The 25,366-nt window shown below is 41.9% G+C and overlaps 2 protein-coding genes across 6 annotated transcripts; both read right to left on the reverse strand.

Moving 5' to 3' along the window:
- Positions 1-704: 704 nt before the first annotated feature.
- Positions 705-3,755, reverse strand: c19h1orf216 (chromosome 19 C1orf216 homolog). 3 transcript variants are annotated; one of them, XM_003447231.5, is made up of 2 exons: positions 3,608-3,755; positions 705-2,216 (listed from the first exon to the last, which is right to left on the reverse strand). In XM_003447231.5, exon 2 carries the CDS (start codon positions 2,192-2,194, stop codon positions 1,142-1,144), a length of 1,053 nt encoding a protein of 350 aa, XP_003447279.1. In that variant the 5' UTR covers positions 2,195-2,216; positions 3,608-3,755; the 3' UTR covers positions 705-1,141. The 3 variants fall into 3 exon arrangements, with proteins under 3 accessions (XP_003447279.1, XP_005452801.1, XP_025758352.1); XM_005452744.4 differs by lacking the exon at positions 3,608-3,755 and adding an exon at positions 3,474-3,603; XM_025902567.1 differs by lacking the exon at positions 3,608-3,755 and adding an exon at positions 3,165-3,342.
- A 5,686-nt stretch (positions 3,756-9,441) lies between these two features.
- Positions 9,442-24,747, reverse strand: clspn (claspin). Of its 3 annotated transcripts, none has more exons than XM_019351033.1 (24): positions 24,637-24,747; positions 23,552-23,669; positions 22,193-22,626; positions 21,250-21,393; positions 20,928-20,984; positions 20,775-20,847; positions 20,149-20,251; positions 19,394-19,989; positions 18,723-18,911; positions 18,363-18,526; positions 18,076-18,278; positions 17,903-17,955; positions 17,562-17,755; positions 16,727-17,258; positions 16,571-16,604; positions 16,266-16,377; positions 15,995-16,155; positions 15,311-15,472; positions 15,047-15,168; positions 14,591-14,721; positions 14,272-14,398; positions 13,390-13,469; positions 12,890-13,048; positions 9,442-10,074 (listed from the first exon to the last, which is right to left on the reverse strand). In XM_019351033.1, exons 2-24 carry the CDS (start codon positions 23,589-23,591, stop codon positions 9,949-9,951), a joined length of 3,996 nt encoding a protein of 1,331 aa, XP_019206578.1. In that variant the 5' UTR covers positions 23,592-23,669; positions 24,637-24,747; the 3' UTR covers positions 9,442-9,948. The 3 variants fall into 3 exon arrangements, with proteins under 3 accessions (XP_019206578.1, XP_005452799.1, XP_005452798.1); XM_005452742.4 differs by having other exon boundaries at positions 16,266-16,374; positions 24,414-24,713; XM_005452741.4 differs by having other exon boundaries at positions 24,414-24,713.
- Positions 24,748-25,366: the final 619 nt, after the last annotated feature.

The following is a 25,366-nucleotide window of genomic DNA, read 5'->3' on the forward strand; positions in this document are numbered from 1 at the left end:
AAAAAAATAAATAAACGGGAATTGGTTAGGAGGCATAGCTGGGGATTATCCCAAACTTGCCCCGGGGTTTGGCTCCTGCGCGCAACCGGACCGGCGTCTGTTCACCGCGGCCGGATAGGACCCGCAGCGGCCCGGGGCGCAGACTGAAGCTCCCCGAGGGCTTCCAGCGACTCCCATCGACTCGCCCAGGACGGAGATTACAGGGTGGCAGCGTGGCTGGTATCTTTCTGAACACACACACACACACACACACACACACATAGACGCACGTAGAAAGAGGTGAGATGATCTCGGAGTGCCTGCGGCGGAAGCCCAGCCCGTAAAGATTGAGGCTTGAGCCCTCACACGGCTATCACACTGCCTGCAGAACACACGCTCCCAGCTCCGTGTGATGAGCAGATACAAAACAACTTTGTTCAGCTGACAAAGAGGCAATTGTGAGCTCAAAGGGCATTGGCCCAAGGCTCCAAGTACAGCAAGTACAGCTACAGAAGATAAAAACTGGCCTTCTTTAGTCATATCTGTTCTGAGGGAACTTTGATAAACCAGCTTCTTAAAATGTTCCTCAGGAATCAAAAGAAGCCTCTGTGCTCTTAAAGTGGAGTTATCAGCCTTAGTCTTTCTCTCAGATGTGTCTATTAGAAATGAGCTCAATCTAGATTAAGCTGTATAAAAATGAAATTAAAAAACATCCACACAAAACATTAGATAGAAGGATACTTTATTCTTTTAATCGATCATAATTATATACAGCATCTCCTGGTAGAAATCATCTTTCCATCTTTCTTTTTTTTTACGCAGAGGTCACGACAAGTAACAACAGCATGTAGGACATTTCTGATATAAACATCATATTATAATAACACCCAAGAGTTCATAAAGTAATTGCTTTAATGAGAATACATCCTAAGTCATGTGACATTTTGGTTTTTGTGTAGAAGCTGAAGTTAAAGCCAGTCTTCAGCAGACCAAAGATGAGTTTGATACAGTAACTGATGCTCTGGGTGGGAAAACAGGGAAGATGAGCAACAATAAGCAACATAAAGCTTAAAAATGTCCAATGGGATGATGGGAGATTTTTTTTCCTTTTTCCAGGGAAAATTTATGAGCAAAAGTGCAGTTTTTAAACACTTGTTTCCTTTCATGATTGGCTGACAGCAGCAGCGGGAGCAGTGTTGGCTATGGCAGCGGCGGCGCCCATTCGCAGCAACTCCTTCCTGTGAGTGAGGATGACGTCAAAGCTGGACTGAAGGCGGTTCTGCTGCTCCTGGACGCGGCCCTGAAGGGTGCGGACCCAGCGGATCAGCGCCAGGCGGCGATACATGGTCAGCTGCACCTGGTGCTTCTCCATTTCCTGAGCCTTGAAGCGCTCGCGGTCCCGCAGCGTCCACACGGTGTCCATCAGTTCTGGCATCTCGCCGTCTGAGTCGGAGGACTGATCGTCGTCATCGTCTTGATCTTCCTCTCCTTCCTCCAGATTTCCCAGGTTGCTTCCTGGGAGGGACTTCCGGCTAAAGCTTCTTTGTCTCGTGGCTGGGTCTCTGTTTCCTGCTGGGCTGCTTTCCGGAAGATTAGATTTTGGTTCCCCGACACCGATGCGGTCCCAGCCTCCCATGAGCATCCCCTCTCCCCCGCTTTCCATGTTGAGGGAAGACATGCTGCCGCCAGATCGGTAGCTGTACTCAGACTCGGAGTCGCTGTCTCCCCATTCGTCGTCCAGCAGTGCATCATAATCCTCTTCCTGCCTTCCTCTGAACTCTGTGCTGCCCTTCCTCCTCTGCTGCCCCCTCTTCTCTCTCTGCTTCTCATCATCCTGGGTCATCATCATCCTTCCCTCCTCTTCCTCCATCCTCCTCTCCTCCGCTCCATCAGGGGGCACTCTACCATAACCATCGTCCCCACCTTCGATTTCAGGCAGAGGCTCAAGGCGGCTCCAGCAGGACATGCGGGAGCGCGGTGACAGAACGCCCGAGTTTGGGGGGTCACGCCCCAGTGGGCCCAAGTTTCGGGGCCGCACCTGGTTTCGGTTCTCATCTCCTCCTCCTCCTTCTACATTTCCCGTATAGCCCTCGTCATCTTTGTCTGGCAGGAAGTTGAAATTGCCGTCTTTGTCGTACTTCCTGTTTTGGAATGAGGAACTATTGTTGGAGCCTCCGTAGGCTGAGTTCAGAGGCTGGTCCTGATGATGAAGCATCACTGACCTCGACTGATTCTCACTGAAACGACAAGGAACATAACATCAAAGCACTGGTAGTGCCATTGTTTACTTCATAAAACCTTTACACACAGCACCACTGGACATTTGTCCACTATGTACCATCACTTTGAATGTGAGATCCATAGTTAAGTTTCTAGTGCTTATAGCTTCAGTCTATAAGATGTTTGGCTTCCTTTGCAGAAAAACATCTTAGTGTGTTAAAGAAACAGAACATCAACCAGAAGTTGCATTGAGAAGAGTGATATGATATCCTCTAACAAAAGAAAGTCAAGCCAAATCACAGTGAAACAATAAATAAATTTGTGTCGCAGGCCTGCACAGTGTGTAGCTGCTTAAACCTGTCATCACATGGCAGCACAACAAAGCAGCAAAGAAAAGTTCGTCATGGGCGAAAGGAGGAGGATTAAAAAAGATCAAAACAGCTAAACATGCAGTCATGAGCTAAAGCAACAAAAACAAAAACAGGAAAATCCAATGCCCAGCCCACTGGGGCCAAACACACACACACACACACACACACACACACTTTCCTTGTTTATAACGTCTATAACTACAGGCTGGTCTGCGCACTCCATTTCTATTAGCGTCAAATATTTACATGTCTCCTCAGAATGGAAATCTCTCTAATCCTGACTCCAGGCTGCTGTCAATCAGTCCCCTCTCCTCTTCCTATGCACGCGCGCTCACGTGGTGCTGAAGGACAGCGATGGTGGCGGTGTCGCGAGCGCGCATGCTGAAGCTTTAACCACGGCGAGAGAAACGAGGACAAACCGCCCGAAATCGACGCGTTTCTGGCCGCAGTGCTGGCGCTTGAAATGGGAGAATAATCATATAAATATTAAAATAATTCTCAGGTCGGTAACGAGTGGTTTGTATTTTTTCTCTCGGAGTGCAAAAACACCATATTTGTTGCCGTAAGCGCGATGAAAATAAAGGAAAATAATACCTAAGCAGTCCTGCTGCTGGTTGGATGCCTAAAATCTTTAAATGAGGACGCCTGGCTCTGCAGAAAACGTGAAAAAGGCGTCCAATGGCGCCCAGTGGCTGCATTTTACGGCTTATTGAAGGATATCAGGATAATAAAGCCTAAAACGCGACAGTTCTTCTTCCTCATCCGAGCACTGCTCTTTGCTAAAGCTCAAAAACGCCTCAGAGTTTCATCCTAAAACAACAACAATAATAATAAAAATATACTCAGAAATGTAGAGGAAAAAAGCAGGGATATTTAATCTGCGCTGCGTTATGTAACGCTCACCCCATATCTGTGCAGTCTCCACTCTAGCCCTTCTCATATAAAACAGCCGCAGAGCCTGCCTTTCATCTCCCTTTCACCGCTTGCATAAGTCAGACATGTGAATCTATTTGCATGAGGTTCCAGTTTTTTCTTACCTATTTTGCCGGTTTGTTGCTCGATAGACAAGCTGGACACTGCGCCCTCCCAATTTTTCCCCTCCTCTGTGTGATGTTTATCTTCCTCTTCCTCTCTCCTCCTCCTCTCAGCCTTCCGCGGTAGCTCTAGAAAAAAGAAAACGCTAGGCGACTAAAAGCATTTCCTAAACTGGGCTGGGACTGAAGGAAAAAGGAAACAGTGGAGAATGAATCGGTGCGAGTACAGAAAGCCTGTGTGTTTATTGTTTATTCAACGGCAGGTCTGAATTCCCAGAAACAAGCGTCTTTTTATAACAATGGATTGTAACTCTGTGGGTGGTAGCTACCAAACTTATTTCTATAGAGGTATACGTCAAATAAAATAAATGAACAAGTAAAAAGAAATAAAAGCAGCTCAAAATGGGCAAAAAATAATAATAATTCTTGGGGACCTTTATGGGAATCCTCATTCATAAAGACAATGTAGAAATGTAAAAAGTGGTTTAGAATTCATCCATAGGAACTCTTTAATATAATTAACACGGTTTTACTGTAGTGCCATTCACTCCCTCTTTATACATCTGGCTGCAGCTGGAGTCTGGAGGGGGTGGTTTTACTTTTATGGCCCTTGTTCTAATGACATTTTAATGACATCATGTGAATGTGAAGCTGCTCAAAGTGCTGTATTAGCTGAAATATTATTATGCTACATGTTATAACTGTTTTAGATCAAGTTTTGCATGGTTTAAACTCCCTTATGTTATGATGTCACTTTAGTTTTGTGAGGTTGGCTGGTGGGGTTTTTTTACAACATGACTACATTTTAGGTATCTTTAATACCGGTGCCACCCTGCAAATACATTATAACATCTACATTATGAGTCACAATATATAGCTATGCATGTGTGAGATATAAAATAAGAGATACAGGGTTTTAATTGTTAGAAAACATCTAATAACTCTCTTTCACCCTTTTATTTTTAATTTTTTAGTATATGAGAAAGGGACAGTTTTATTCAGTCAAAATTAAAACCACAAAAACAATAAAGTGTGCAAAAAAACTTAACACTGATGCAATTTACAGTTGTAGGCCTGGTGGAATTTCTCAGTATAACACTTATGCATTAATTTAGTCTTGCAAATACATTTAACTCTCCCCGTGACAAATCTGTGTCTCATACTAATTTAAAAGTCCTTTCTGGACACACTTTTATGTTCTAAATTTTCAATTTGTGCTTGTTTTGCAGGACAGATGCAAACTGGATCAGTGACTGACACCAAAATTGTACTCATATATAACCATGTCTTAACCTTTGCACAGCGTTAAGGTCAGATTTGACCCCTTTTGAGATTGGACAGCAGTAAAATTACCATAAATGTTATTCTTTTTTCCCTGATGCGTTGCCAGAAATGTATAAAATACACAAAAATGAAAATTTTATACTTTTGTTTAAATGTTTGTGCACACATCCTGTTCTCTTTCAGATATGACGCGCATCTACTGAGATGGATTTTAGATTCATTTTAAGGGAAATGAAGAAGCTTGTGGTAACAGAAGTCAAGGGGGACCTTGACAACGTCATGAGAACTCTCTGTGTCACCAACACATTTACTCAGCTTCCCACAGACTCAGGCACTTGCTGCTATCCTTTGAAGGGTCATGTGGGAATCTCAAAACAGTATATTAATATTCGACACTGTTTTTGAAAATACAATGGACCCTGCATCCTCTGGACTACAGACAAGAGGGACTATCTGGCTTGTTATCGGTGCTTAGTTCAAAAGCCTGCATCTCTGATTGTATGGGGGTGTATTAGTGCCTATTGGAATTGGCAGCTTGTACATCTGGAAAGACATCATCACATATACATCACACATACTTCCATTAGATGACATTTCCAGAGAAGGTCTTGCATATTTAAGCAAAACAAAGAACTGCTGCATACTATGGCTATCACAACAGCAGGACTTTGTAGTAGAAGAGTCTGGGTGCTAAACTGACCTGCAGGGCAGACCTTTCACCATCTGAAAAAACACTTTTTGGACTACTCTTCTTCAGTTTATTGACGTTTTTTGGAATTGGTTTATGCACAGTTCTCTTAAGGTCCTGCCACACGATTTCAACTGGGTTGAGGTCTGGACTTTGACTGGATTATAGCAACTCTTTGATTCTTCTCTTTTTCAGCCATTCTGTCGTAGATTTGCTGCTCCGCTTGGTGTCATTGTCCTGTTGCACGACCCAGTTTGGGCCTAGCTTTAACTGGCAGACACGCTGGAGCCTAGAATACTTTAGTGTACAGAGGAGTTCATCATGAGTCCAAAGTGCCCAAGCCTGTGGCTTTAAAACGAGCCTAAATCATCATCCCTCCTCCACCGTGTTTGACAGCTGGTATAAGGTATATGTGCTGATATGCTGTGGTTGGTTTTCCCCAAGTGAGAGTCAATATAATGTGATCAGCAACACCAAAACCACCCACTGCAACAACAATAATGTGCATAAATCACAATTATCTTGAATATACTATGACGGAGCTGATTTATTGAGTATATTTTAGTGATAATTACTTTTACTTGTGACCGTGCATATCAACACAATCACAACTTTTTTCCCTGTGTGGCTTCGGGGATTAAAATTCCCCAAAAACACACAATTCATCATGTGCTGCTTTCCCTGTGATAACTGTATAATCAGTTTATCTCCCTTTTGTTGGATTCAACAAGAAAAAAGCCATGCCCATCTCTTGGTGGTTGTTAAAATACTTTCTGGGAAATGGAGGAAATCACTAAAGCGAATTTAAGGTAAGTAGAATCACGTCAGTAAATCCCAAATCCTCCAGTTAGTCACCGAACACACCGTCATCATCAGGGCTGATAAGACTGCATATTATATAAAGCTAACAGGGGATGTTTTAGTCTTAGGACAACACACTTCATCATTTACAGTCTCAGGTGTGTTTAAGGTAAAATGTTACAGAGAATGCAACACCGACATGTGGCATCATACCCCCGGTCCTCACATAAGGGAGGACTGCAGGATTTGTTGCAATATGATATTTTCTCCAAGCTGGTGACTGAATGTTTTTGGAACTGTCAGATCAGAGGGGCATGACGGTGGTGTCTGTGTGTCTGTATATGTGTGTGTGTGTGTGCATGTGTAAGTGTGTTTTCTGGAGGTGTGTGTCTGGTATAGAGAGGCTACATCAGACAGACTTAACAAGTGTTCGCTGTCTCTCTCCTCCCTGCACTCATCCCCCTGACATAATGTTGCTGCCGGCAGAAATAAAAAAAAAAAACCTCAACCTCCCTCCCTCCCCTACACACACACACACACACACACACACATACATGCACACTTCTATCTCTTTCCTCCCTCCCTTTTCTCCTTCAACAACATCCCCATTCAACTGCATCAGCTCCAGGCGTCCTCTCTCACTCCCTCCCCATCCCTCGCCCTCCCCATCGTTCACCAGTAGCCTAAGCACATAAAAAATACATCAAACACAGCCGTGCGCCCAAGGCCTCGTCACACGCAAAATCATCTCTTCTTCCATCTCCCCTCTCTCGAAAAGAAAGAAAAAACCCAAGTTACAAAAGACAACTGCAGAGGACACTGATGGAAAGAGCGATAGACTGAACTCGGCTGACTGAGGGTCGTCTGCGAGGCCTCCTGGGGGAAGAAAGATTATTGTAATGTTAACACAGCAGCCATGCCTTCATTTGACACACACACAGACACACGAAAAGAGTAAAAAAGGAGCATGACTTACCTTGTGCATAATAAGGCCGACTTTGAATTGTACACAGCCTGCAGCACCATGACCCACTTCCCTCAGTTCAGCTCCACATCTGCTCCGGCACCAGTCTCGGCTGTGACAGTGGCCGAGGGCGGCCAGCAGCACCCATGGGCTATGCTGTCAGATCCCTGGTCCTGAGATGCAAAGAGAATCTGCAAAGAGAAGCTCGCTGGACCTCCAGCTCACAGCCAGCACTCTTTAAAATCAGCCAAATCACCCAAGACGTGCTAAATTGAACCACTAATCCAGCACAGAGGTCGCTTTGCACTCTAATTATACACTTTTACTTTAAATACGAGTACGCACATATACACGTACAGTGCTGACACAAGCACACAAACCCTTGGGTGCTACAGCTCATGTTTCTCTTCAATTATTCCACCCTCTGCCCTTTCTCCTCCTCATAATCTGAATAACGCCAGATCCGTGTCCTCTAGATATTTAGAAGCTGGGCCTCGATGCCAAAACATGTAACCTTCCTCCTCTTTCAAGTGTAGAGTGAATGTGGAGTTCAGGGTGGAGGGGGGGTTGGCTTCACTGCGCTGACCTCGTAATTCCCTCTCGGGGGTTAAACAAAGTTGTGAAATTCAGTTTGGAGAGGAGGCTATGGTGTTGATGCAAAAAGAAGAAAGGACTTGCAGACATTATTCCTATTAAATTCTAATTAAAATTGATTTCTTGACCCCGCTCATCGGGCCTCAGGACTTGGAGTCAAGTCTTTATGTCAGTTAATTGCATATAAATGGCACGGAAATGATGATGGATGCGGCTCACTGCTGAAAATATATCCAGTGATTCTCTGCCCTTTAAATTTTAACATTCAAACTTACCATTAATGTTTTGACAAAAGCTAAAAAAGAGAAAAGATGCCTTCTCTGCCATAACAACACCAGGATTAAGCCAGCCTGCCTGCAGGTATACAGCAGCTCTTTGCAGGCGGGGGCCCTCCATGGGGCTCGTTCCAGACCCTCCTGGCGTTGGCCCCTAATGATGTGTAATGGGGCCTCCTGCGACCGATCCTAACCCCAGGACCTCCTGCTAATCACCGTGGCTACTAATGAGATGGAGAGACATGAAAGGGCTCGTTAGAAGACCATCCCTTTAATGCCAGCCTATTATTAGCCACTTACCAAATCATTAGTCTCTAAACTGCAATTATGCTTTAAAATAGAAGGAAAAAGTGAAAAGAAGAGTCAAAAGTCCTTGAAAGACTGGAAATCTGCCACGGACAGATATGACATGCAGTGTGTTCCACCTTTTAGCTCAATGTTCAGCTTAAATGGATTTGAACATTCGAGGAAAGGCGATCATATTTGCTGCCAAAATCACAGGTTTATCGTATAAGGAATTCAGTGTTGCAAGTAAATGTTTTATAAAGTAGAAGAGAGACTTTATCACCCAAGAAATGCTGCTTCTTACGCATCTAATGCCAGTACTTTTGCGAGATGATACACTCAGACATTAGCTGCCGTTTTTAGGTAAATGATGCTGTGCATGGACACATTTTAAATAATGATGAAACATCTTTATAAATATGTAAACCCAGACAAGTCCTACTAACAACTTTATGCAGAACAAGACTAAAAACGAGGCCTCCCAAATAGTGAACTTGGGAGCAGATATCAGATAGTGTCGATATCCAAGTAGAACTGATTTTGTGCATTCCACTATAATGGATAAATTAAAAAAAGCTGGAAACAGCATGCTACAATGAAGCCGATTGGGCCAAAGTTGTTGGCACTGATGTTAGGACACTGGAGGAGCTTCTCCAAGAAATTTACCAATGTTTAGCCCCCACAGATCAGAATCAGCTCCTCCAATTTTGGAGTCTATCCCAGCTGTTGTAGGGCAAGATGTGGGGTGCAATCTGGACAAGTGGGCAGTCTATCATGGGGCTAACACACAGAAAGAGACAACCATGCATTGAGCCACACCTATGGCCTGTTTAGATAAATCAAGTAACCTTACATGCACAATTTTGCAATTCATTTCATCTTCTTAGGACGTTCAAAACATACGGAAAACTAGAATCTGGTCTACCGAGACAAGAAAAGAATCAGATTTATGTCTTAAAATATTTTATTTACACTGTAAAACAAATACATTTAAAATATCACACAAATAAACTCCCTACTTCTTAAAAAGAAAAACCATATGTACATGATAAAACATTTCTAGATGGACCTCAATCATGTGGCCCAAATTAGGTCAAGTCAGATCAGATGAATGTTGCTAGTGGCATAACGGATTATATATTTGAACACACGAGCTGACCAAGGGAGGATTAAGTGTGCAAGTCATCGAGTAAAAGAGTAGCAGGATCTTCAGTGGTGTGTTTTGCTGGTGGTTTATGTTTAACCACAAAATGGGCACAGGTGGGGAGACGTCTCATAATCCTGAAATCACCCAGAGTTTTGCCACTAGCTTTGTTTTTCCCAGTCTTATTGTAAAGTGAAACACTGAAAGTTAAAGGTCAGTTCTGCCTCCTCACTGCCTCCGTAGCAGCTGGGAGAAAAACCTGGACTCCCAGCCAGCTTTTCATCCTCATTCAGTTAGTGTGCTGCATCATCAGTGGTCCAGGAAGTTGAAGATGCTCCTCTGAGACCCTTTGGTCTGTCCTGCAGGTTTGTTCTCTCTGCAGACCCTCTTTGCTGCTGGATTCGCTGCCTCCATCTGCCCCCTCTTCTTCATCGTCTGATGAACAAACAACAGTTCAAGTCTTTTTACAAAACTGCTGTACAAAATAAAACAATATACTGGGTAGTGACTGCGTGCGCACTGGGACTGACAGTGTAAAAGTCAGCCTTTAATCTACTGTGAGAAATGTGGGCTTTGCTGCCACCTAGCGTCCAATATTGAGAATACACCAGAAACCATGACTTCACCCAGCACATTCACATGACTATCATACTTAGCAGAAGCCCCGAGCTCTGTGGAAAACATTTCGTTTCTGCATTTATTTTAGAACAGCGAAACCTCACTGAAGAGACAAGCAGACAGAGTTGGGAAATGACTTTAAGGAGACCAGCCTGATTTCTCAGGCCACCTGTCCTTGTTAGGAGATGGGAAAGTTTGCTGTTGTGTTACCATTAAAAGAAGACATAAAAGTACCTTTTTTAAAAACTGGAATTTCTAGATTTTTTTTTTTAACCATCACACGATAAGAATTATTTGAAATGCGTCCATAATTGTTCCTCTTCTGAAGTTCCCCTAGACTTTCAGGTGCCAACGACTTTAGACCAGTCGCACTCAGATTGCTTATCGTTAAATCTTTTGAACTCCTTGAGGTAATAACGCATTTGCTGCCTTTCCTGATTTCTTGAATTAAAACAATTTTGCAAAGAAGAGTGGGCCAAAATTCCTCCACAGTGATGTGATTCCTGCTGCAATACAATTTCCTGTCCATCCATCTAAACCAGGGGTCCCCAATCCCAGTCCACGAGGGTCGGTGTCCCTGCAGGTTTTAGATGTGTCCTTGATCCATCACAGCTGATTTAAATGGATAAATAACCGTCTTGAAGTTCTCCAGAGGCCTGGTAATGAACTAATCATGTGATTCAGGTGTGTTGACCCAGGGTGACATCTAAAACCTGCAGGGACACCGGCCCTCGTGGACTGGGATTGGGGACCCCTGATGTAAACCTTTGGTGGCCTCCCCTAAGCTTTTAAAGGCTGAGAAAACATTCCCCCTGAATTTGACCATATTTTTATTAATGGTGGCTTCAACTGTAACAGACATCTCTGCTTATCAAATGGTCAGAATTAACAGGAAATTGTAGAGACTTTTGTCAAATAGGTGACCACAGACTCGCTGCTTTTACTTCATTCCCCAGAGGTCCATTCTGGGAGGAAAACCCCTCTGACTCTAAAGCAGGGGTGGGGGGGGGAACTCCAGCCTCAAGGGCTGGTTTCACGCAGGTTTTAGACATCCTTGATCCAACACAGCTGATTTAAATGGCTAAATGACCTCCTCAACATGTGTTGAAGTTCTCCAGAGGCCTGGTAATGAACTAATCATTTGATTCAGGTGTGTTGACCCAGGGTGAGATCTAAAACCTGCAGGACACCGGCCCTGCTCTAAAGGTTAAAGATGCACGACTTCTTTAGGATCCTTACAGCTAATAGAGGAGTGGTTCTAAAACTGTGGGCCGTGTGGGAAACTGACTGAATCGATTGTGAATGAATGTTATTTATGAAAAGCAAACAAACAAGATTTTGCTGATGCCATCATACTGATTTAGTTCAATTCAACTTGAAATTTTTGTTTGTCATTTAAGTTTAATACTACATTTTTTTCAAAAGAGCACCACCTTTGTTATTGTTATAATTAGCTGTATGTTACATTATTAGCCTGTGAGTTAAAATGGTTTAAAGAGGTTAATCGACTGTTTTTCCACAGCTTCCACTTAGTACATTTACAACATTTTCCCTCGGGAGTCACGATTGGAGGTCATGTGACTTTCATGGTTATTTACAAGATTTCACAAAGCAAGAAAATTGCCTTCTCTGTTTCATTTCTGTTTCCGTTTCATTTTTAAAGGCAGTTTAAGGATTGATTTAAGTACTTAATCATTGCAAAGAGCAATTCAAGCCTTATTTTGCATTTTAAGACTGAACTGATTGAAGCCAGGGGGGACTGCAGGAATGCTGGACTATTGTTTTACAAATTAGCAGTGAGGGTCACTGCATGCTGCTGCTGTGGGCCACTGATCCTTGACACCAGGCAGAATATTCATCAGTAAGACAGATGTTCATTAAATGGTCACACAGGACAGGATGCCAGAGTTTCATTGTTTTTGCAGCAACACTTCATAACAGTGCATATAGTGGAGACATGCACTTTTATACTTAATCTGAATAATTGCTTTACATTTTGCCCTTTTTATCCATTTAAAAATGGTCCTAACAGTTTTAATGAATGGAGACAGTGCGGACTTGACCATCAGTGGCAATTTAAAGAGTTCGGTGCCCTTGATCAATTTAAACTTTGATCTGGATGAACTTGAGTGGATTTTTATAAAGTATCGAGTTTCTTTTATTAAGTGAGATTTTGAGTTCAGCTCTAGTTCTGCTAATTTACAAGTATAACCTTGATTCAACCTGAATTTTCAGCTATTTAAACAGTTGTTTTTATTCATGTACTGACCTCTCTGGTTTTGTTTAAACTTGATTAAAAATCAAACAAAACAAGCAGTCTGAAGGCTTCACTGAGGGCTACAGATTCTCATTTTAACAGTTTTGGAGGCATTTTACAGAAAATTTTATTCATGACTGATCCATGATTATTTAAAAAAAATTCACTAAAAAAACTACAGCGGTAAAACTGCAGTCATATTAACTTACACAACACAGCTGAGCCTATTCAGTGTACATGAAGAGTGGGGCTGAGTGGTTGGGAGTGTAAAGTGAAGCACTCTTTGAAAATTGTGCTGAACTTCTGTCACATGTACTCATGAAATGGGTTTTATTAATACTTTTTTTTTTTTTTAGCATCATAATTCTCACTCACCTGTTTCTGTGGAGCATCTGATGACTTAACCTTCTCAGGAGAGAGTGTTTGGAACAGGAATCCACGGCTGTTTCTGGGGGCCAGAGGATTTCCCTCTGAGATGGAAGCCAGCTTCTGGAGGACGGACTGAGGCTGACTCAGGAGAGAACCTCTCCTCACCTGGGAGAAACACAGATCTTAGACCGGCCTTGTGCAGATTATGGACGAACACATGATGAAGTCTTGCAAACATCCACCGTGTAACAGTTTAAAATATTTGTTTTATTTAGTAAAAAGCAACAACTAAACATCTTTTGGCCATTTAGCCTTTTCTTTATAGGACAGCATGGAGAAGAGAAGAAAGCAGTGACAGAGTGGGGCAGACTCCAACACTGTTCACGCCATGATTAACATTGAGTTCTTTGTACATTTGTTACACAGACAACGAAAAGCTGGTATTATGTAGACTTTAAAAAAAGAAAAGAAAAGAAAGAAAAGTTATCACAGGGCGTTTGAATTACCTGTAAAGGCTGAGAGGGTCTCTGGAAGGGATTGAGAGCTGCTGCTGTCTTCTTCTCTGGTTGTGGTGCCACAGGCGGCTCTGGTTTAAACAGTTAGCTTAAGTAAACCACCAGTTTATTTAACAAGAATGACGGGGTTGTGCATGTGTTGCACATGAATTCCTGAAATGTTTTCATGTTTCAATTAAGTACAGAAAAACTTCATACTTTTAAGTGCAAACAGTTCAAACACCCTTTAAATGTGATTTTTATCCCATTGTAGAACTTTGTTTTGTGATGATACGAAGCAGCCAGTTAAATAAATAAAAGATCTAGCTGCTGATTATATTCCTTTTTTTTTCTTTTTGTCTACAGAACGTGAATTCCTGTAGCTCTTGTAGAATTACTGCTCTGAAAAGCTTTTGCAGCTGGCAGCAGTTTCTGCAAATGGTCAAGTTTTGTTTGCTGGGAAACATGTTGGTGTTTTTAGTGCTGTCATTTCTACAGCCATGTAGCACATTATCTGAATCTACCCATCTATCAAACTGTTCTCCCAACTTTCAACACACAGTAGATGAAAATGTATGTTTCTTATATTTTCTATTAACAATTCAGCAACAAACTGAAAAACTACACTAATCTTGGGGATCCTTAAATTATCCTTTTTGAATTAGTTTAAAATACCAACTTTAAAACCTTTCTTGACTTTATGATTTAAACCCTCTGTATTCTTCATAGGTCCTACAGTCCTCAGATCGGCCTCTTGTTGTTGTCTTTATTCTACAGTTTGACTGTGTGTCTTAACTACTGCCATGAATTAATTCACATATTTTTCTTTTTTAATCTTTTATTTTTGCTGACAGTTGATGGGATTTTACTCATGGGGACTTTTATCAAACTAACCTTTTCTTTGCAGAGTCTTGGCAGTCAGTTTTTTGGCAAGCTTCATGAACTGACTGTCTTCCTCCCCAATCTTCTCATCATCTGCATCCAAATCCAAATCCTCTCCTTTTTTGGCTTTCTGTTCAGACTGTGAGAAGAGTGAGAAAAGAATGAACACAAAACAGCAGCAGCCCTCACAGAGGAGGTGCACACAGCTCATCTCTAAGAAACCCTTTTAACAGCACTTAGCGAAAATCATCACACTTTCAAATGTATATTTTTCCATTAGTGCCACCTCCTTCATGTGTGTGTGTAAAAAACTGCAAACCATAAAACCCACCTGTTCCCTGAGCCACTGCTCTCTCTCCAGTCTCTCTATCCTTCTTTGGACCTCAGCCTGGTCCACATCATCGTCTTCCTCCCAGTCTTCCTCGCCCTCGGCTCCAGTCCTTTCCATGCTGAAACCATCATCTGGACCAAAGATTACAATTAAAATCTCTCAATGACAAATGTGTCCAGTTAGCCCTAATAATCAGAAGAAATCATCACTCACTTGTCATATTTAGGATGCTTTGATTAAAATAAGTAATTTAGTTATCTTTTATTTTGTCTTTTGTTCATAATACAGATAATATCCTGCTAAATTCTTATAAAACCTGAAACAAATAGCTAATAATGTTTTTATTCATTTAAATTTGTGCATTTTATTACTGCTGTTACTCCAATTGAGTCCTACCAACACTCATTATCAGTATTTGGTAATCCAGGCATTTAATCCTTCATCCTGTAAACTCACCAATATTCTTCCATCGGAAGCGACGCGCTCGTCCAGGACCGTCAGAGTGCAAGTCTCCATCAGCCAGGTAGCGCTCCTGATACAGCCTCAGGCGACGCTTGTCATCGTCCAAAATCTGCTTCCTGTAAGAACAACAGACGCATTTTAACAACTTTTACATCGTTTTTGTGGCACAGGTTCATCTCCAGCTGCCCCCTTCGGTATTTTCGTTGATGTATTTCACACAAAAGACATCATTTTATAAATCAATTAGTTTTCGCTCACATGTGGATCTTGTTGACTTGGTTTTGCAGCTCTTCGTCAGAGGGAAGGTCTTCCAGAAGCTCCTCTTCCTCATACTCGCTCCCTCTGTCGTCGTCCTCATCATCACTGCCCAGGTCACTACCAGACAGCTCGGCCTCCGAATCCACATAGTCGGTCAGTTGCCTGCCAAGGAGATCCAAGAAACCATTCAAGCTGTGTCACAGGTGTGGATTAGCAGTGAAAATTACACATTTCTAAAGTTTGCAAATTGATGGTTAGCGGCCAATGACCTAATTCAAATGGCAAAAATAAAATCTAATAGTTTTTAAGTGAGAATCTTTGCATTAACTTAAAAAAAAAAAAGAGCACTCATTTCAATCAGTCAGTGAAGTTTAAAAAAAACTTTCAAAGCCAGAAACAACCTCCAACACATTTATCTGTTGGTCTCTAAACAGCATAAAAAGTCTGCTGCTGTCAAAAGATCAATTTGGCACAGACATTTAGTTAGGCCACAATGAAAAGTGTTATTCAATTCTGTACTTATGTATAAGAAGGGCCGCTTATTCAACAAAACATCAGGTTTGCTGCATTACATACAAATGCAGACGTATTTTACTGCCACCAAAAATCTTCCCACAGCCGGATTTGGCCACGACACTCTGCCACTTCCCATCGATCACGTTGCATGAAAGCACTTTCACTTACATTTTCTTCTTTTTCTTCGCCCGTGGCGCGAACACACCCTCCAGTTCCTCCTCTTCCACCTCATTGTTTTCCTCTTCGCTGGCATCTGCGTCATCTTCCTCATCATTTTCCTCCTCCTCCTCCTCTCCATCATTACCATCATCATCGTCATCGTTGTCCTCCTTTACACCCACAAGACATTTTTAATACTTTAGTAATAGCATTATATATTTAACAGAAAAAAAAAAGAACACTTTACACAAAGTGTTTTTTTGTTTGTTTCTTTGTTTACCTGCTCACTCTCAACATCTGATAGGAGCCGGAACTCGCAGTCCTCCTCTTCTTGCTCCTCCTCCTCCTGCTGCTGCTGCTGCTGCTGCTCTCCAGCCTCTAACTTCTTTCTACTTAGTAGTGAAAAATCAAAGTGAAAATCTTACATTGCAAGTAAATATTTCAGTTATTATTCCTATAATCCTCTAATCAAAGCAGTTTGGGGGTATGAGGGAGAGGAGCAGCTTAAAGGATCACGGAAACTAATCAAACTTAAGAGATTATTAACAAAACCAGAAAGTGATACTGAGGATACTTGTATCGTACCTGTCTTGTGATGGTGAAGCTGTGTGAGTAGAACCTAAATTTTGCAGCAAACAAAAAAGCATTGTGTAAAAAAAATGAGCTGTAGAGGAAGTGAAAAAAAAAAATGCAATGATGCAATGCCATTTATAAAAGAGCAGAAATGCACACCACTCTTACCTGGACTCGAAAATTTGCCTGAACATAAACCCAGCAGCTGATCCATGGTATTTTCAGAGTCTTCATCGTCTTCTCCCTCTTTCCTTTTCTTCGTCTGCTCCCCTTCAGCTTGTGTGGGTGGAAATGCTCCTGAGCACAGCCCAAGCAGCTCATCCTCCTGTGTTGCTCCAACGCCCTCTCCCCCTGTGGAGTGGCTCTTCGCTGACCCAAAACCACCTGAACACAACCCCAACAGTTCCCCCATGTGTGCATCCATTGCATTTTCATCCAGGCTGCCCAAGATCAGCTGCCTCTTGTGAGAGGTGGGTGCACCGGGGCGCGGCCCCACATTTAGAAAACCATCTGCGTCAAGTAACTGGGACTGAGCATCATCTTCAAGCGAAAAACGACCCTGAGAATCACCTGCTAGACCAGGACCAGAAGCAGCTCCATCCAGGGGGCCTGAATCTGCACTGGGGGAAGGAGGTGCGTACAGGTCTTGGGAGTCTTCAACAGGGAGGCAAAGAGAAGGCTCGGAGAGCTTGCCTGAACTCTGAAAGAGAATTTTTTTAAAAGTAAAATATAAGTACTAATTCTAATGTTTAATGTGTAGTTTGGTTTCTATTTTCTTTTATTCTATTTGTATAAAATGCACTTGCGCATGAGCTCTAGGTTATTTGCAGATACAGTCTTATTCGTGGATTTTCTCTGAGCCTTATTGATTCGTCCATTTTTTTGGACTTAACTAAATATGCATGTATATAACCAAGGGCGTGTTTTGGCCCAAATTCAAACCCCTCATGAAATCTGTCTGATGCTGCAATAATTAGAGTGAATGAAAAACATTTCTTCTCACCTTCGAGGCAGAGCCGAGGAAGCTCGGCCTGAAGAGGCACGGTGACGGGGAGCGGAAAATGGACGAGTTGAGGACACTTCGTCCTGTGCCACGCTGGTTATTCACTGGTTGGTATGATGTAATCATGGACCCTGGGAGCTCAAAGCTGCTGTTGTGGCTGTTGTCCTTCACCAGGGACAGGGAGTCGTCCTCTTCTGGAGACGAGTGGGATAGGAGACGAAAAGAGGGTAATTTTAATTTTTCTTTAAATAAAAAAAAAAAAAAAAAAAAAAAAAAAGAAAAGAAAGAAAAAAGAAGAGAAAATGTGGTCAAACTAAATGGAGGTCTTCCACTTTACCCACCCATCTTACTGCCGCTGTCATGTCCAGAAGGCCCAGACCTTCTTACACCATCACTAAAGAAAGAAAAACCAAAAATATTTTTAATTTTATCCATTAAACAAGCTGCTGCAGGTGACATCTTGCAGCCAAATATAAGAGATTTTAAAGGTGCTTCTCTAAAACTGCAAACACACCTGGTGCGCGAGGAAGAGTTTCCGGGGAACAGCATGAGAGTGCCATCCGTGTTAACGAGGTCGGGAGTTGGCAAGGGTCCGATCATTGCCACTGGAGAAGGGCTCCTCATACTCTGAGCCACGCTGCCTTCTTCCTCTTCATCTTCATTGTCCTTCACGTCTTCTTCTTCACCATCACCACCTCCCAATAAGTCATCGACACCCTGAGGGACAGAAGAACAGCTTGATGCAAGTGCAAAGAGGGTAAAATCAGAAATTTGTGCAGAATAAGAAAATCATCCACGTACCTCTTCATCCTCTGACTCATCAGTCATGTCTTCTTCCTCCTCTTCATCCTCCCCACAGTCTTCGTTGTCTAGGCGATTCAGCTCGGCCTTGCGCGCCCTCTCCTCTTTTCTCCGTTGGGCCATGGCGAGCTGCAGGCGCTGCTTCAGAGTCAGCAGCTTCTCTCCTACACAGAGATGAGCAAGGGAGTCATATCATTTCCAGCTGATGCACGTGTAGTTGTGGTTAATGACTGTAAATGTAAACGCATCATAATGAATTATATTAAATTAATTATATAAATTAAAGTGAAATGACCACGCTCACAGAAACACTAAGCAATTTAAAATTGTATAATTTCTAACTCTTCTACATATCCAGACCTGGTTTAGTGGTCACAGGCTCCTCTGCTCCTTCTTTGACAGTCACAGTGAGAGACTCTGTGTGCAGCTCCTCCTGGCCAGATGGGGTGCTGTCCTTACGGATGATGTCAAGCTGCAAAGTGCGCTCCCCTTGGGGTCGTGTGGGTGCAATAATGTGACGCAGATAACGCTCCTTCAGAGCCTCCACACCTAGTTGAAGAAGAGGAGAGGTAAGAGAGGTTTTCTTTGGCTGCCTGACACAGAAGACATCAGGCCTTGCTTTGGGTGAGGACAAACATTTTGTAGTGCATAAGATCTCACACCGTGTTTCAAAGGATTTAAAACTGCATCTGGGACATGGCATGAGGTCCTGACAGAAGGATAGTATGTTCTAATTGTTTTCTGTCTTCCCAAACCATAGAGCGCTCAGCCATGTGTTCAGATTTCTGCTCAGCTGTGCACAATAAACATGCAAAGAGGAAGGATGTTGCCAGTGTAGCTAGGTGAAATGAAGTAACATCATGCACATATTTTTCCTGGGAAAAAAATGCCTGCTAGTACTTCTTTCCCTAGTGAGATTATGCACATTTTGAAGACAAATCACCTAATTTATCACAGTGACCATGGCAAATGATCAAAAGGCTTGATTCTCGATGTCTTCTTGCTGAGATCAGGAAATATTTGTGACTCACCAGGATTAAGCTGTGGAGGGTCGAGCTGTACAAAAGCTCCATCATCTGGACACAATTTTGCAACAGGTGGCGGATCCAGACCCAACTCCTTTAGTCTAGTCAATTTGTCTTTCTTCGGTTTGGTAGGCTGCTGTACTGAGGGCTCTGCTGTAGCTGAATCAGCACTCAGACACTGAGGAACCACAGGCTCAACCACAGCCCTAGATACAGGCTCTTTCTGCAGGGTTTCAGAGTCAGATGTTGCTGCAGTTGGATTTTGTGGTAAAGGAGCAGCTGAGGTTTCCTCTCCTGAGTCAGATGCAGGCTTGTCTTCAGCATCAGCTGTGACTGAGTCCTGCAGACTCTCAGAGAGGTAAAGCATTGGGCCTGACTCCTGCTCAGGATCCGAGGTAACCGAAGTTTCTCCGGCCTGGTTGAGGTTCTGCTTTTGCGGGGATGAGGTAGCTGCTGGCTGAAGTAAAGGCTGGATTTGATTGGACGAGATATCCAGAGAAGAATTACAGTCCTCCTCAGTGGATGGCAGTTTGCTGGGTGGGTTTACAGAAGGTGGAGGAGCTGACGGCGTCTCCAACATCATTTCTGAGTACTTTGCAGATCTGAAAGCAGAAAGATTTTTAAATGAAAACATTTTACTTTAACAGAATTAAAGTACAGTTACTTAAATTTGCACTTGTGTGAAATGGGGAGGTCCAGCGGCTATCCTTACATGACTCGTGTCTGACCTCAAATGTGTTAAGTGTCATGTTAGTATTTACTTCAACAATGCCATGGCAGAACCCTCTGGCCTTGCTCTCTTCTTAAAGAACTGGTCGATGGTCTTGGGCTCAGGGATGTGGTAGGGCAGGCCAAGTGAAGACTCTAAAAAGGCAGAAGAATGCAGTTTAAGTAGCAGATAAGTCATTAAATTACACCTGTCAACATCTATGCAATATTCTCCACAGAGAATATTTACAACATTTTCACTTGTTATTGATTTTAGGGGCTTGAATAAGTGAGAAATTTTCCAACATCAGATGGTGAAATTCATTTCATTTTCTTTAAATGAAACTAGCTGGATACACACCCTTCGAACGAGGTTTTGATTTGGAATATTGGATTGCAAGAGCAGGCTTCATAAATGATCTGGCAACTTGTGAAAGCATAAACTAAAACCTTAAAGATGCATCTACTTCAGTTATTTATAATAAAGTGCAGTGTAAATACACAGGAGAAACAGCAAGATGGGTGGGCACCATGAGAAGATTTTAAAGTACGGGGAAAAAAAAACAAAAAACCAGGAGTGTTTGCAGGTATGGAAAGAATACTAAAATGCCATGCTCTATTCAAATTATTGCCCACAATAAAACTTTATAGGGTAAATAAACGTGTCTTATCAACTGACCTCTGACCAGCCTCTGAGACTCACTGTGGAGCTGCTTCATCGCCTCTTTGCTGGCACGTGCAGCCTTTCTCTCCTGAAAGAGTCACATAGTGGCAATGACAAACTGCTTACAATTTAAAGTAATTATTTATTTATTTTTTTGATGGTGCATACCGCACGCTGGGGCTTCTCTGGCACCTCTTCATCCTCCTCCTCATTTGAGAGGGGATCCTGTAGCAACATAGAAACAAAAGGACACAATGTCCAACATGGTCCAACTCTTCTCACCACAACATTAAACCAAAGTGTTACAATAAAATTGAAGGATTTAAATTTAACTCAAGTCACTGACATAAATACAACAGCTGTTTTAATTTTTCTTAAGGAAATAAGTCAAAGGCCAAACATAAATGTTACCAATTCCAAATGTTTATCTTTTATAGTGATGGAAAATGGGTGGAGAGCCCCTCTTTTAAACTACTTGATGTTTTTCCACCTTATGTTTTTTCATCTTTTGCTTGACCGCAGCACGGATCGCATCCAGAGACTCTTCTTCCTCATCATCCAGACCATTGTCAAAAAGTTCTGTGTCTCCCAGCGGACATCCACTGTCATTCAGGGTCCCAGGATGAGGCATTTCCTGAGGAAATGGGAGTAAAGCTGCTTTTAGTTGCATACACATTATCCAAATTGTATCTTGTTTTTTATGGCTTCAACATTTAGCACAACACACAAGATCTAAATTTAAAAACTTTGTTCAGTTTGATCTGTAGTTTAGTCCTTGTTGTAGTGCTCGGGGAACCAAAACACAAATGCTTCCACAACAGTAGTTTGATCATTACACTGATGTGGTAGGAAGTGTCTTTTTTTTTCTTTCTTCCTAACAACAAAGTTCTTCCAGAAGCAGATCTGTTTACTTGACCTTGCAGTTGGACATGCACTGAAAAGCATCATCTGACTGGGACATTTAAAAAAACAAAACAAAAACAAAGGTTTCCAATTTTGAGATAAAATAATGTTTGAAAAACTAATTTTGACAACACATTTAACACAATTATTTGAGGATTTGTGAGTGAGCCATCTTTGTCTTTTTTCTGGTCACACTGACTTAAATAAAGTAATAGAAAGGCCACAAGATTACATTTAAAAAAGAAAATCTACTTAAATAGTATATAAGCTTTTAACATGTAACATACTTGACATAAAATCTTCCTTCACCTACGTGAAGCGTAGTGCACTTTGCTGACAATCATTCACTTTGTGCTTCAAAAACATAATTCTAACTTTTATTGATTTTATTATTTTTTATAATATGTAACAGGCCAGGCTGAGACAGTCCACAGGACGTATTAGTGCCCATGTGTGTTTTAAAAAAAGATGTTATGAGAAGAACCCTTGATGTATCCAGCCAAAAAGAGTTCAGACACTAAAGCACTCACCTCATCCCTTTCAGAGAACCTCTCCTTCTTCTTCAGCTTTTCCACCGCTTTGCAGCGCTTTTCCTTTTTCTCACGATGTCTCTTGCTCTTCTCTCTTTCCTTCACTTCTTTTGCAGATTTCACTTGCCTCTTCACCACTTTCCCCTCTTCCTCCTCCATTTTTCCACTCTTCTCCTCCTCAGGCTCACTGTCCTCGCTATCAACAGGAGCTCGGCTTATTCTCTTGCATTTCTGCCGTCCCTTTTCCTTCTTCTTGTCCTTCTCGTCTACCTTTTCAGTCTCCATTTCCTCTCCGCTGGAAGCAGATAAAACTAGTGCTTCTGCCATGTGTACACTGCTATCTGCAGCTGCCGCCTCTTCCTCGCTGTCACTGTCTCTAATGGCATTACGGTGAGGCTTTCTGTGCACCATGATGTCTTCATCGTCATCAGAATCTGATAAATAAGACAGAAAAACCAACCAATTTAGAAAGTTAGAATGAAGTAGAGTAGAATGGAAATGGTAGAGTGGTAATCCCAGCTCATATCAATGTGTAATGAAACAAAATACTAGAGTTTGCACTAAACAGTGAGAAAAATAAATTCAAGTAGAATTTTATTCTAATGCATATATTTGTTTTACCAATAAATAAATAAATTAAACACATTAAGCAAACTTAATGTGGTTTGGACATGTGAAGTGGGATACTGGACATATTGGTCAAAAAATAAAAAAGGGAGAAAATGGAGCTTCCAGGCAGGAGAAAAAGCAGAAGTCAAAGAGGACATATGTCCTCAGGGAGTGGTTTGGAGGCAAAATGATGGAGTTTTTACTACATAAACAGTTTAATTCGTTTTCAAGTTACCTTTAGAAATCGACAACTTGAATCTTAGAAAAGTTTTTTTGCTCTATGTCACAGCCCTGATGAAATTTCTTTGGTAGAAGGGAAAAAAACATCTTCAGTGAGCACCAAGAGTTCTTATATGCAGGACAATATATGCAGAAAACCTTGATATAAACCCTTCTGAAGAAACCTCAGACAAAACAAATATAAGTCCAGGGAGACTGAAATACTTCATTATTAAAGTATTTATACTATTTCCTACAGAATTTCCCTTGGACTGATATGTTACTCTTTGCCTTTATTGTTTTTCAAACAAATGTGGTCCTTTGGAAACTGGACATCTTTTAGATACTGGTTTGCTTTTCATTTATAACCTTTGAATGTATATTTTCTCAAGAACTGCAGCTTTGAATCTTTGGTCAGACTGGCTCGTTATGGTAACTAGTGTTTCTCTGCCTACTCTGGTGTCACAGGCAGTTGCATAAATGCATACCTCATTTACACAGCCAGAGTGGCTCATTGTTATGCTGCTTTACCTGGACGACCTTCTCTTTTGTTAGAGGTGTCTGTAGCCATCTCCTCTGCTGGTGAGCCCACACCGCTGTCTGAATCACTCTCTGTTGCAGTCTGGGCCACAACTGGAAGTCCCTCACCCTGCATACAGTAGCACATAATACACATGAATTGTTGCTGCATGGGGCGAGTAAAAGGTACTTAGTGGAAAAAAACTTGAGGTTAAGTATCAACTGAAAAACAGTTCATCTGGGGCAGGGGTAGAAGTTCAGTTTAGGTTACTTGATTGAGATTCATGTTGTGTGAGACTGCTTTTGTTAAATCTAGTAACACTAGGAATTCATTTCGAATGGAAGGCAACCCAAATTGCTGCATAGCTCATTAAAACAAAGTACCACAGTATAGCATGTTTCTGCATTTGACAAAAACACAGAGGAGAGGGTGTTAACACAGAGGATGGGTGTCACTTTTGTCACTTTGGGCAGCGAAACTGTTGTTCGTTGACAGGACTGGCGCCTTGAAGTAAACCAAACAATGAGCAGCATGTCTGCCTTTCAACGTTTCTAATTATCACCATTCAGGCAACAGATAAGGCTGTCCGTGAGTCCCCTAGGTCTTACTTTAATAAAAGGATTTAAAATTAAAATGTCAAATTGACACGCTTTAAAAGGCCCAAGCCAGTTACCACTTTCCAAAAGAGCTGAGCTAAACCTAACCTAGCCAGGAAGCTAGGTGGCTAACAAAATGTGCAGTTAGCATATTTCTTTCGATCTTGCCAATCTCCACCAAAAAAACCTACCCGATGAAACAGAGTGATATATGCAAGTCTAGAAAAGTTAGGCAGAGGTTCAAGATAATCACTGACAAACCAAAGCATTGCCTGACCTGTTGTTGAGAAAGCACCAAGCTCATCTTTGTCCGCTGGCTAGTTTACGTTCTTTTTTTGCAAAATAAACCGGCTCAGACGGCACCTCGTAGTCTCGTGTCACCCACAAAAAACGTGGACAAGTTACCGTCAAAGCGACCAGCGCTGCTTCTGTGTTTTAATTGACATTTAGTTAGCGTTTAGCCGGAAAAGTTATCTTCCTCCCGCCTGTTCCATACACACCGAATAGAAATTTTGATGTTTCGCGCGCCGCGACAGCTGGCCCGCAGTTTTTCGCCACCGGAACGTCAATCGCAGTGTTCTCGATTTCCTATTGGTCTGTTTGGCGCAGATGTCCCGCCTAATTTAACTACGCTGCATTGCAAAAGCGTTTGTTTAAACCCCGGGACCTCTCCGGCGAGTGGGGATTGTTGCTGGAGAAGAAACAGAAAGGAAAAAAATTCCAAATATCATAACAACTTTAACACTTATTGACATGCTAATTAATCATAAAGCACAGTTATTGGAAATGCACCGTTTTACAGCTATTCTATTGTCCCGTTGCAAGGAAAATGGCATTGCATAATGGAGTGATATCCTTTATTCAATCATTTATCGCTTATTTGTTCTTTACAGAACTTCTACCCTGACATTTCAAAACCATTACATTTCTCCACATTTCTGTCCATCTACACAGATTTTTCTGTGCAATTCTACTTACAAACCCAGTATTCCTCAATCAAGTCTTAAAGCCAGCGCTTTGTTGATACTAATTAATCCAATTAATGATGCAAATTACATATCTATGAGTTGTCTGTTTCTCAAAATTAATAGCATAACCCTGACTTCTCTTAATTAGTATTTTTTCCAGGTTTGTGCTGCTTAATACAGTTTTGTCAGTGGTGTCTATCACACGGTTAAATGAAACATTCGGATTTTTAGCAGTGTCCCACGGTTTCATTTGTTAGACCGA

This window comes from Oreochromis niloticus, linkage group LG22 (genome assembly GCF_001858045.2).
Source record: "Oreochromis niloticus isolate F11D_XX linkage group LG22, O_niloticus_UMD_NMBU, whole genome shotgun sequence".
NCBI lineage: Eukaryota > Metazoa > Chordata > Actinopteri > Cichliformes > Cichlidae > Oreochromis > Oreochromis niloticus.